Source organism: Narcine bancroftii, chromosome 4 (assembly GCF_036971445.1).
Source record: "Narcine bancroftii isolate sNarBan1 chromosome 4, sNarBan1.hap1, whole genome shotgun sequence".
NCBI lineage: Eukaryota > Metazoa > Chordata > Chondrichthyes > Torpediniformes > Narcinidae > Narcine > Narcine bancroftii.
This window is the reverse complement of record NC_091472.1, coordinates 30,018,105-30,031,575: the sequence shown is the minus strand read 5'-3', so window position 1 is coordinate 30,031,575 and position 13,471 is coordinate 30,018,105. Positions and strand designations below refer to the sequence as shown.

Here is a 13,471-nt window from a genome sequence, read left to right as displayed (position 1 = left end):
GTGGTCATGCCAAAGGTACAGGCAACAGGTAGTTGGTTGAACATTGGGAAAGATGGAAGCGTCAAAGTAGGTGTGTGGTGGACAGTAAAGAAGGTTATTTTAAATTAACACAAGATCTCTGTCAGCTGTGTACTTGGGAAAAGGAATGAAAGATGGAATTTAACTCAAAAAAAGTGTAAAGTTATTCACTTTGGCAAGTTAAGCCAGGTAAGGATTTCCATCGGAGGACAGAGAGACCTGAGGTTACAGTTACACAGTTCCCTGAATGTTGAGACATGGGTAGACGGAGTAGTGAAGGTTTAGTTTAATTTAGTTTAGTTTATTTATATAGCACATTTAAAACAACTCACGTTGACCAAAGTGCGGTACAGATCATAAATTACATCTTAACATTTCTTTCTTCTTCTTCTTCTTCTTTGGCTTGGCTTCGCGGATGAAGATTTATGGAGGGGTATGTCCACGTCTGCTGCAGGCTCGTTGGTGACTGACAAGTCCGATGCGGGACAGGCAGCTATTTAAAGTGCAGAATAAAACGGGTACCCGAGGTTTAGAATTGTACATACCACATGGGAGCAATAAACAATCACCTCAAAGCACTTGCAAGTAAAAATACAACTTCAACCTGGATTTAAGTGTTAAAGGAAGGGGATGATTGATGGAAGGTGGAATGATGTTCCACAGTTAGGGGTCTGCAAGAGTGAAGGCGCCATCTCCCCTGAATTTGCAATTTGACAACTAAATTGGCCGAACTGAGAGGTCTTGAGGTAGAGTAGGGCATTAGGAGATCAGTGATATAAGAGGGGGCTAGTCTATTAATGGCTTTGTAAACAAACTGGAGAACTTTTAAATCTATTTTGAGCCGTACTGGCAGCCATTGGAGGGAGGCCAGAATAGGGGTGATATGGACCCTCTTCTTGGCTCCTGTCAGGAGCCTTGCTGCAGCATTCTGCACAAGTTGCAGACGGGATAATGACAACTGACTAATTCCTGCACATAGAGGGTTAGGGTAGTCTAAACAAGAGGAAATGAGGGCATAGATAACTTTCTCAAAGTCTTTTAGTGACAGGAATGATTTGATTTTGACAATAGTATGAAGCTGGAAAAAGGTAGCTTTTACTTCTGTATTGACTAGTTTGTCAAACTTGAAGGTGTTATGACATATTTTAATTCTTAGCTAAGGAAATAGAGCTCAAGAGTTGGTATATTATGTTACAACTGTACAAGATGTTGCTTAGACTGCATTGGAGTTTTATGTGTGTTCTGGCCACCATATCATGAGAAAGATATGATTAACTTAGGAAGGGTGCAGAAAAGATTTACAAGGATGTTATTGGGATCTCTCATATAAATAGACTGGATATGCTGGGATTGCTTCCCTGGAATGAAAGAGGCTGAGAGGTGAGTTTATATAATCATGAAAGGTGAATGGTCACACACTTTTTCCCAGATTACAGGAGTCGAACACTAGAGGGCATGAGTATAAGGTGAAAGGGGAAAGATTGAAAGGGGCCCTGGTGGCAAGATTTTCATAGAGTGGTGGATGTAAGGGATAAGCTACCAGAAGTAGTGGTACAGATGGTACAATTACCATGTTTGGTCATGTTTAGAACCATAGAAACAGAACATTGCAGCACAGAAAAACAGGCCCCTCGGCTCTTACATTCTGTGCTGAATTATTATTCAGCCTAGTTCCAATGACCTGCACTCAGTCTATAGACTCCATGGTCCTCCCATCCATGTACCTATCCAAAATTTTCTTAAATGTTAAACGTGAGCTCACATTCACCACTTCAGCTGACAGCTCATTCCACGCTCCCACTACTCTCTTTGTGAAGAAGTTCCTGCTAATGTTCCCCCGAAACTTTTCCTCTTTCACCCTTAACCAAAGTCCTCTGGTATTAGAGTCCTGTACTCTTGAAAAAATGTCTGTGAATAGGAAAGGTTTGGAGGAATATTGTCCAAACACAGACAAGTAGGATAAGGAACAGGATGATGCCTTGGTCAGCACAGGCAATTTGGGCCTAAAACAGTTTGAAAATTTAAAATTATTTGTGCTCCTTACATCTGTGTGTATGAACTTTTATCTATTGACTTGAATGGCTATTGTTGTTAGTTTAGACAGTTGACATGAGAAGATACGATTTGGAAGCCAAAATGGGCTCTGATATTCAGTCGTATCATAGATGATGCAGTTCTTGATGCCTACTTCCTCTTTCTAATCCCTTGACCTCTAATTCCATAAACTCATCTGTCGTCTATTAACTAACATCTTCAGTTTTTCTTGTTTTAATGGTCATTCATTATTTTGGGTCAGGACCTTTTATCAAGAATGAGTCTCGATCAAGGGTCCCAAGTCAAAATGTTGACTGTGTTTCGATAAGTTATTCAAATAATTAATTGATCATAATTCTCCATGATGACTGAAGAGATGAGTCCAGGGGGCAGCAGGCCCCTTGGATCATTGGAACTTTTTCTGGGGAAGGGGGTAACCTGTACAAATGGAATGGGTTTCACCTGAACTCGAGGGTAACCATTATCCTAATGCTGTTAGGGAAAATGGGAATGAACTAGATTCACAGGGAGGTGGGAACCAAGGGATGAGGCAAAGGAAGAGATGGTTGGTACAGCAGGGACAGCTGTTAGGGAGTTTGTGTGGAAAGACAGGTAGTTAGGGCAAAATTTAAGCCAGCGGGATGATTTGCAATGCAACAGGGGCACAGAGTTAAAATAAACAAATAAAATGACTAAAGGTTTTAGTATTTAAATGCAGCATAATAAGAAATAAAGTGGATGAATTTGTAGTACAGCTACACATTGGCAGGGGTCATGGCTAAAAAATAGGTGGCATTGGGATCTGAATGTCCAAGGATAAGAGTATATGGAAAGGATAGGCAAGTAAGCAGAGGGGGTGTTGTGGCTCCGTTGGTAAGAAACAACTTTAAATCAGTACAAAGACGTGACATAGGATCAGAAAATATAATACCATTGTGGGTTGAGTTAAGAAATGGCAAGGGTAAAAAGACACTATTGGCAGTTATATATAGACCTCCAAACAGTAGCCAGGATGTAGACAACAAATTACAATAGCAAATAAAAAAGAAGTGTTAGAAGAATAATTGCAGTCATGGGGGATTTTAACATGCAAGTAGATTGGGAAAACTAGGTTGGGACTGGATCTCAAGAGAGAGAATTTGTGGAAAGCTGTGAGATGTCTTTTTAGTGCAGCTTGCTGATCAGCTGTACTGGATTCGGTGTGTAATGCACCAGAAGTAATTAGGGAGCTTAGAGTAAAGGAACCAGTAGGGGGCAGTGATCATAATATGAATGAGTTCTATTTGACATACATGCACGTTAACAGGTTTTTTCAGCCCAAGAGCCCGTGCTGCCCAACCACATCAATTGACCTACAACCCCCAGTACGTTTTGGAACCCCCGGGGAAAAACCCTCACAGACACTGGGAGAATGTACAAATTCCTTACAGACAGCATGGGATTTGAACTCCAATCCTCCAATAGCTAACTGCTATGCCAACCGTGACATTTAACCTGACTAAACTAAAGTCGGTATTTCAGTGGAGCTAAGGGAACTACAGTGGCATGAGAGAGGAACTGACTAAAGTAGATCAAAAGGGGGCACTAATAGGGAAGATGACAGGGCAGCAATGGATGGAGTTTCTGCAAGAAATGAGGAAGGTGCAGGATAAATATATACCAAAAAAAGATGGAAAAATGTCACAACTATAGCCTACAAGAGAAGCGGTAAAAGCAGAAGGGAGGGCTTGCGAGGAAGTAAAAATGAACGCGGAAATAGAGGATTGAGGTTTTTAAAAACTTGTAAAAGGTAAAAACTCATAAGGTGGGAAAAGATGAAGTATGAAAGTAAGCTAGCAAATAACATCAAAGAAGATACAAAAAGCTTCTCCATGTATATAAAAAGAGAAGTGAGAGTAGATATAGGACCACTAAAAAATGATGCTGGAGAACTAATAACAAGATGATGACAGTGGTACTAAATGCGTATTTTGCTTCAGTTTTCACTGTGGAAGACATTAACAGTCTGCCAGATGTCAAAGGGAATCAGGAAATGGAAGTGGATGCAATTACTATTTCAAAGGAGAAGCTGCTCAGAAACCTGAATGATCTAAGGGAGGATAAGTGTCCCAGATCAGATGGAACAGTAGAGATTGTGGAGGCATAGGTAATGATCTTTCAGGAATCAATAAATTCTGCTATAGTCCAGGAGGACTGAAAAATAACAAATGTCATCCCACTCTTCAAGAAGGGAGGGAGGCAATAGAAATGAAATTATAGACCGGATAGCCTGACATCAGTGGTTGGAAAGATGTTGACGTCGATGAATAACGATGAGTTTATGGAGTAAATAGAGGCACGTTGCATTATAAGCCAAAGCCAGTATAGTTTACTCAAGGGAAAATCTTTCAAACCTATTGGAATTCTTTGAAGAAGCAACAAGGTGGCTAGATAAAGGAGATGCTGTGGATGTTGTGTATTTGGATTTTCAGAAGGCCATTGACAAGATACCACCCATGAGGCTACTTAATAATATAAGAGCCCATGGTATAACAGGAAACATTCTAGCATGAGTAGAACATTGGCTGATTGGTAGGAAGCAGACAGTCGGAATACAGGGATCATATTCTGGTTGGCTGCCAGTTACTAGTGGTGCTCCACAGGGGTTGGTGTAGGGGCCATTCTTTTTATGTTGTATTATGGAATTAATGGCTGTACGGCTGTTTTCAGATGATATGAAGGTAGGTGGAGGAGAAGGGACTGTTGAGGAAACTGAGAGGCTGCAGAAGCACTTGGACTGATTAGGAGAATAGGCAGAGAAGTAGCAAATTAACATGAAGGTAAGCTGACCGTTTGAGGTGGTGGTAATGAAGGCAAATGCAATGCTGGAGTTCAAGTGGAATAGAATATAAGAGCAGGATTTGATATTTAGGCTTTATAAGGCACTGATGAGAAGTCACATGGAGTACTGTGAGCAGTTTTGTTCTGACATTGGAGAGGGTTCAGAGGAGGTTCACAAGGAAGATTCCGAAAATACAGGCAGTCCCTGGGTTACAGGTTATGAACAACTCGTACTTATGAACAGGCTGTTCCCCAACTCGCGTTTGGCTTAAATGGACATAATATTACATCACAAATGCTAAATAAGAACCGTAAGTGCCTGTTTCACCTTGCGTACGAATTCGACTTAAGGACAGACCTAGGTAACGGAACACATTCGTAACCAGGGGACTGCCTGTAAAAGCATTATCATATGAAGAATATTTGACAACTCTTGACCTGTACTTGTTGAAATTTAAGGGAGGATCTATTTGAAACATTTTGAATGTTGAAATTCATGGACAGAGTAGATGTAAAAAGATTGTGGGCCATGGTGAGAGAGTCGAGGACAAGTGGGCTCAGTGGAAGGGCATCCACTTTTAAAGAGATGTGGAGAAATTGCTTTAGTCAGAGGGTGGTGAAGCTGTGGAACTATTGCCACAGATGGTTGTGGAAGTCAAAATATTGGTGTATTTAAGGCAGTGATTAATAGGTTGTTGATTTTAACCAGGGCATCAAAAGTTATCAGGAGAAGGCTAGGCAGTGGGCTAAGTGAGAAACTGGATCAGCTCATGAGTCAATAGCAGGGCAGACTCAATGGGATGAAGGGCATGTTTCTTCTCCCATGCTTTATGGTCTTATACCGCCTGACCCGTTGAGTTCCTCTAGCTTTTCTTTGTCCATGAAGTATATCAGTGTTTTTGCCTTGAATACTTTCAAAAACTGATCATCCATGACCAACAAAGGTCGAACATTTTTAGAATCAAAATCATTACCCCACAGTCTATCATTCTATCGATAAGGCTTCATGTTTCAATCTTTATTCATCTTAATATCTCCTCTTTTGAGGCAGGTTCCAAATGAATCCATACGAGTACCTCTAAAACTTTTACATCTTGTTGTAATTTGGATTCCTGTACTACATTTCTCTGTTAAAGTCATATTAAAAATGATTTAAAAGTCATTTCTCACGGAACACCCATTACTTTAGACCACATTTCCAAATTCTTGCCCAAGGTGAAATGTTCTGATCCACTTCTTCTGTGTCCAGTGGCTACCAATAATAACAGTAGCTTGTACATCATATTTACAGTAGCATATCAAAGCAAAAAAAGACAAGGCATATTGTTGCTGTATTCAGCATTCTTTTCTGGTTTTTTTTTAAACAGGTGCAGATATTGTCCAATGGCTATTGAAGAATCTGAACATTGAAGATCAAGGTACAATTACTGAGATTCAATCTGGTAAATCCACGCACAATCTGCCAAGTAAAACAAAGCATTTATTTCACAAAAGCATGAAATAATTTTAACTCTTTTGAAGATGTATTATTTTGCAGATCTCTATATTCTATGAAATTTCATTTTGTTGTGTCACCTGGTACAGCCAGGTGTAGCCCTGATCCAGGAAACAGAGAGCACAATGCCTTTCTGGTCACCATGGTCTTGACCTTTACCCCAATATTTGTTGCAGGTAATCCCTGCAGCATCTTGCCGCTCATTGACCAACAAGTAGAGACATGCTTTAATTTCCACATTAGAAGGGCAGGCAAGACAAAAGAGCAAGTTTTGGTCCAATTTACAGACTCCCTTAAATGTGACAGGATGCACACATCATGTGCTACTGCACCTGACATCTTTGTCCATTAGAGGAGTGGCAAATATCAAAATGTCCCATTGGTGGTCTTGCCCCAGCTTCTTTGTAATAGTTACAATTCATTCAACCATGCTTTGGTCACTTTCTTGCTATGTTCCATTCAAGCCATCATGTCTCTGGGCTTCGTTCTGGGGATACACCCTGTTGATGTTGCTGTAAGAAATCTGAGCAGACAATTGAAATACTGGGATCCCATTTTATTTACAGCTTTAGTTCTATATTATATATTTGCTCCGGAACTTCAGTTCTATTGACTTCAGTAGAAGTGCCTGTTTGTTTACTCACTGAGTCTACATTGGGAGCTTCCCATGGCTTCGTTGAACAAAATTCTTGCTCGGAGCCCTGATCTCCGGCTTCGAGCCATATATTGCAGCATTTTGGCTTGAGGATACGCTATCACTGAAAAACAACATCAGAGAGCCCTTCTACTGGGTCAGTGACTCTTTCCTGTGTTATGTTTATGGCTATGATTCAAAACATCATGCACAAGAAGCCTCTGACAGTGTGGACTGTGACTAATGTTCTGTCACGACAATTTAACACAGAACAATCAGTACAACAGGAGGGAAGATTGTAAAAGAGGGTCGAAGTGTGAAGAAACTAGTGTTCTATCTTATGTTCTTGTGACTCCCCTCATATACAAGTTGACCTAAAGCTAGGAGCTAATGGGAAGTAAAGATTGCCTGGGTGGTGAGAGAAGGAGGTGTAGAGTTTGTGAGTGTGATAAGAGGGAATTATGGTGAAATGATGGTATGAAAATTGGAGAGGACAGGGTAGTGATGTTAATAGTGTTGGTAAAAATGTAATTGAGTTAGAGGGTAAGATTGCTTCTGAGGTAATTTCAGGCGTAAGCTATTTGCTGTCAAATCTTCTTCTTTTGAGAAATTGAGGGTTTTATTTGGCAAGGGGAAACAAAATCACCTTCACACTGTCTGGGCCATAATGTCCAACAACAGCTGTCTCCCCGTAACCCTCAATGCCCTGGATAATCAATTATCTGTCAACGACTGATCTAAGTTCTGGGTTTCTAGTCTAATTTCTCCCTTTCCTCATTTAAGATTCTCCTTATTCCTGACTCTCAGGCTTTTAACCATGTGTTCTCCAGAGTTTCAGGGTACATTGGCTTCTGTTGAAGATTCTTTATAAATGCAGCTTTGTTGAGGGGATGAACAAATGCTCTCCTGAGACATTAAACCCAAATTTCCCTTGCCATTTTTAAGGCTTGTGTAGGACATCAGGAACATTGTGGTACTTTTGTTTTTGCCAATAATTACTCTGTGAAATCATGAGTGGGCATGGGGATATTCCTGGTGTAGGTTCAAACCATGTTTATCCACCCACAGAGAGCAGTCACTGTACTTCAGAAAATAATGGGGTCTAAAGTGCACTGCAAACTGTTAAAGCATTTTATAAATGCGAGTACAGCAATATTATTAGAAATTTCTCAGCTGTCACAGGGATTTAATAATGCTGATCAGCAATAATAGTTTTGGTTGTAACATATTACCTTAATAAGAGATTGTTTAAGTTATGTATTTAATGTAACACCACTAATTACTGATATTTTATTATCATGTTGTAACCAGAAAGTAACTAAATAAAAATGACAGTAAGTAACCTAATAAACCAAGGAACTTCATACTTTTAGATTGACCATATTAAACAAACTATGATAGATCAGCGAATCCCCAAGAAACCATAAAGTCCCTTCAGGCAAAAAGTGCTCCAGGAATATTTCCAATGGGATATTTTGGTTGAACCAAGTGCATTGAAGCAATAACTTTGAAAAATGGTTTTATAGAAACATTTATTAAGGAGTTTAAAATCTGTATTGCCAAAAGATTTGAATTTGATGTGTGTTTATTAATTCAGACAGTATAATTCATGAAAGGGTAATGTTCAATACATCATGGAATTTAGGTATCCTGATCACCTATGACGAATGGTCAAAATAAGCCTCATTTATATGGCATCTTGTAACCTTCAAAATATCACAAAAGACATTGCTGATGTAGTGAACTACTTTGAATTTTGTGCAGTGAATAAAAATATAGCAACCAAATTTTAGTGATGTGAATACTCACACAGTCCTGTCTTTGTTGGTGCTTGCTTAAGGAGAAATGTTAGGCAGGGACTTTCTGCTGCGCCTTACATATTCCCATGGAATCTTTAATGTTGCTTGAACAGGGAGACAGGAGGGCAGAGGAGAAAAAAGTTGAGAAGTAGTCAAGGGAGAGGATAGCTCTCTGCATGGAGAGGGAGGTGAGTGGGGAGCTGGAAGGAGACAACAGTGTTCAACATCTCATCCAAAGTTCAGTGTTGGTTTGAATTGATCAATAAGTACTGAGACTGTTATGACATGAGACACAACATTGTGGTTTAACTCCTCTAACTTAGTGGTTCTCAACCTTTTTCTTTCCACTCACATATCACTATAAGTATTCCCTAGGCCATTGGTGCTCTGTAATTAGTAAGGGGGTGGTATGTGAATGGGAAGGGAAGGTTGAGAACCACTGCTCTAGACTCAATTTTTACTGAAATATTTTGCTTGAGAAAAATTGCCATTGGCCCATTTCCTTTGGAGTTATGAAACCGTCTACATAATGGGTCAATTAGGTACGATTAAAACGGTAGTTTTCAAACTTTTTCTTTCCACCCACATACCACCTTAAGCAATCCCTTACTAATCACAGAGCACCTATAGCATAGGGAATACTTAAACTGGTACGTGAGTGGGAGAAGAAAAGGTTGAGAACCACTGGTCTATCCCATAAAGAAGACAAAACTTAGTAAGTCATTCTTCGGATACATCACTGAAATTGTCCTATTAGGGAGCACCAATGTATGGTTCAGGAACTGCTCTGTGAAAGACCACAAGAAACTGCAGAGGGTTGTAAATGCAGCTCAAATCAATCATACAAAACCTTCCCCTCCATCAACATGATCTATATTCGCCGCTGCCCTGGAAAACATGTTCAAAGACTCATCCTACCCCGGTCACACTTCCTTTGGAAAGAAGTTTCATGGGTGTGAAATCACGCAATACCATATTCAAGGATGAATTCTCCTGACTCCTGAATGAACCTCTTATTGGTAAAGTTATGTCACCTTTTCTCTGTGCCAACTATCTCCCTCTGGAATTCTGTCCCTCTCATCTTTCTCTCTCTCTCTCTCTCTCTCTCTCTCTCTCTCTCTCTCTCTCTCTCTCCCCCCCATCCCTCTGTCTGCTTTCTTCCTGCTCCCTATCCACTTCGCTCTCCATTTAGAGAGTTATCCCCTCCCCTACCACCTCAACTCTTTTCTCTTCTGCCCTCCAACACATATCCACCTATGATCTCTTGACCATTGGACCATGCTCCTCCCTCTACCCCTTCCTCCCTCCTCCCCCTACCTTTCTATTTAGGTGCCTGCTTGATTTCTCCTCATACTTTGACGAAAGACTCAGGCCCAAAATAGATGCTGCATAATCTGCTGTGTTCTTCAAGCACTTTTCTCTATTGAACTACAATCACTGTGTCTGCAGACTTTCCTGTTTAACTGCACATCTCTGCTATGTTTCACTTGCTCTGCAGTCTAGCTGGACTGCTCGCAAAATAACCTTTCTCACCACACTTTAGCGCCTGTGACAGACTTGAACAGAATTTTGAAGATCTCTTTACTATCATCCCTTCCTGCCTCCCACCCCCTCCCCATCACCACCCCCTTCTACCCTCTGCTTTCTTGGAAAGAGAGGTGTGATCATTCAAATAAAATGACCTCCCATTTACACTCTCAGGTGGTATAAAAATTTGTTTGGCACTTTTTTAAAAAAGACAAAAGGAGGTCATTTTTGTCTTTCAATCAACATCTTACAATGTACCGGTAATTATGTTGTTGTTATCACTCCACAGTGTGTGGGAGTTGCTGTGCATTCTCGATGCCTACATTCAAACAGTAATCACCCCTCCACAAAAAAAATCATCAAACAAAAAGTGTTCTGCAAAAAATATGAGGTTGTGAAAAGCAATTTATAAATCTATGTCTTTCTGTTTATTCTATTAGAAAAGTCAAAGCTTGACTTTCCAGATGGTTTTTATCTCTCTATTGGGCTGTCATTATGAACCTTCATTGCACATTGCAAATGCCTCTCAACCCTATGCTCTGAACATTTATATGAATGACTTTTTCTTGTCTTAAGCTATATTTAAGTTATGCTTATATTTCTGAACACTTGTTGCCTAGCTTCATATGACCCTATTCAGACATCAGCAGTTGCTTCTGGAATGGAAGCTCATCATTGCAATCCTGAAACACCATCTAATGAACCTATGCAAAAGTGCTGGAGGGACTCAGCAGCTCATGCCACATCATTAGGCACCTTAAAAAAAACACCAAGGGGTAACGACTGGAGAAGATATTGGAGCCTTGGCATCGCTTTCATTTTGACACAGTTGACTCTACCCATCAATGTAATGGGCAGAGTCCTCCATCTGACCAGATCTTCCTCAGCCCTCCAGAGCAAAGGAATATAATTAAGCTTATACAAATTACGCAAGTCCTTATCTACACCCAAATATTTTATACCTTCCCTCGGCATCTTGAACTCACTGTTACGTTGATACTGATCGTAATCCCCATTTGTCAGAGGCCTAACCTTGCTCTTATCCAAATTTACTTTGCACCCCAAAACCTTCCCATAATCCTCCAGTGTGGTCCTCAGCCTGGCCAACGACCCTCCAGGATTCGTCAAATATACTAACACATCATCAGCCAAAAGGTTGATTTTATGTTCCACCTGGTCCACTTTGAACCCCCTGGATCCTGCCAAATGGCCTCCACTAGTGGTTCCATAGCTAATATGAATGGCACAGGGGACAAAGGGCAACTCTGTCTACTTGACCTGTTCAATGAAAACTCCTGAGATATCTTCCTGTTTGTAATAATTTTGGCTTGAGGTTTATGCAAAAGAGCCTTAACCCATTTAACAAATGTCTGCTCCAGTCCGCATTTCTCTCACACCTTGAACAGAAAAATCACATTCTAGTCTGTTGAAGGCCTTCTCCGCATCCAAAACTACAGCAACGCCTGGGTCCACCCTTGACTGTGCTAGAAGTACAACACTTAGCAGTCTAGCTATGTTATTTGTCGATTGTCTCTTTTCTACAAAACCTACCTCATCTGGGTTCATTAACTTCGGCACGTTATGCAATAATTTTGTAATCTGTATTTAGGAATGAGATAAGCCTATATGAAGCAGGTTTCAGGGGATCCCTGTCATTTTTTGTCATCATTACCGTAATGATGGCTGTTGAGAAAATTCTGGGAGGGCATGCATCTCCGTGGCCACCTTCATAAGAAGGGCAACAAGAGGTCCTTTAACTCCTTGTAAAATTCAGCAAGGAAGCCATCTTCCCCTGGGGAATTTGTCCACTTGTAAAGAGCCCAGAGCCCATTCAATTTCACCCTTAGTAAATGGGGTACTCTGCCCCTCTTGCTCCTCCTATCCTTAATTTGGCAAGTTCAATGGTTGCAAGAACTATTTTGGTGGGGTCTCTCCCTGACTCTGATTTATAAAGTTCTTCATAGAATTCTTTAAATACATCATTTCTTTATGTTGGTTTGTATGAGATCTTGCCTTCCCCGGTCTGAATTTTGTTGATTGTTCTGGAAGCCTCCTCCACCCACACCTGCCAGGACAAGACTTTATGGGCATTCTCTCCCAGCTCATAGTACTGCTGCCTAGATCTTAGAATCAAATTTTCCATCCTATATGTTTGCAGCGTATTGTCATCAAGCTTTTTATTCACCAAGTTTCTATACTTCTCTTCCCTGCCCACCCTCTGATAGTCCTTTTCCATTTGTGTTATCTCATTAACCTTTTTCATATACTCTTTTGACATTTAGTGTACCCAATTATCTGACCCCTTAAATAAGCCTTCAATGTGTTCCATATCAGGGGCAATTTGTCTCACAGAACAAATCTCCCTGAGCTGACAAAGCTACAAAATCCAGTTTTCCCAACAACATTGTGTTCAGGTGCCATCTATATGCTGGGACCTGTTTATCTGAGATTAAAATCGATAACACCAAAGGTGAATGGTCTGATAGTAGCCATGACTTGTATTCGACTTCCACTAACCTACCCTCTAGTTGGGCTGTTGCCAAGAAAAAAATTAATCTGTGTAGGAGTCATGTTGATGCGAATAAAAGGACTAATTTCTCACTCTCAGATTCAGCCTCCTCCAGACCTCTATAAGATTCAGCTCCTTCATGAAGGCCAGGGTGGACTTAGCTGCCCTAGCCATCTTTGCTGATTTATCTAGGGCCGAATCCAGACAAAAATTGAAATCCCGTCCAATCAGCACCTTCTTTCCCCCTCCCACCCCACCCCAGAAATATTCAAAAATATATCCTGTATAAACTTTTCATCATTGTAAATTGGGGCATATATATTCATCGATGTCCAGGATTCCGAGTATATTTGACAATGCATCATCACAAATCTCCCAGTGGGGTTGGTGACCACCCTCCAGACCACTACTGGAACATTCTTCCCTATCAAGATAGCCACTCCCCTGGCTCCGGAACTGAAGGAGGAGGATGCCACTTGACCCACCCACTCCCTTTTCAACTTTATGTGCTCTTGGTTCGTGTGCTTTCTTGTAAAAATACTATGTCCACCTGTGTCTTTTTAAAGATTTGTCAAGGCTAGCTTCTTCTTTAGCATTCCATTGATCTCTGAAAAGTGGCAGATGGAGTTCAATAC

The 13,471-nt window shown here is 40.6% G+C and overlaps 1 protein-coding gene across 2 annotated transcripts in view; it reads left to right on the top strand.

Annotated features, from left to right (window-relative positions):
* Nucleotides 1-13,471, top strand: part of LOC138760421 (regulator of G-protein signaling 7) — a 374,385-nt gene that overhangs the window by 234,729 nt on the left and 126,185 nt on the right. Inside the window, exon 3 of one of the 2 annotated variants that reach the window (XM_069930998.1) lies at nucleotides 6,240-6,290. In XM_069930998.1, the coding sequence (XP_069787099.1) occupies nucleotides 6,240-6,290 (51 nt within the window). Of the gene's footprint in view, nucleotides 1-6,239; nucleotides 6,315-13,471 lie in introns of both variants that reach the window. The other variant, XM_069930997.1, reaches the window with a different exon arrangement.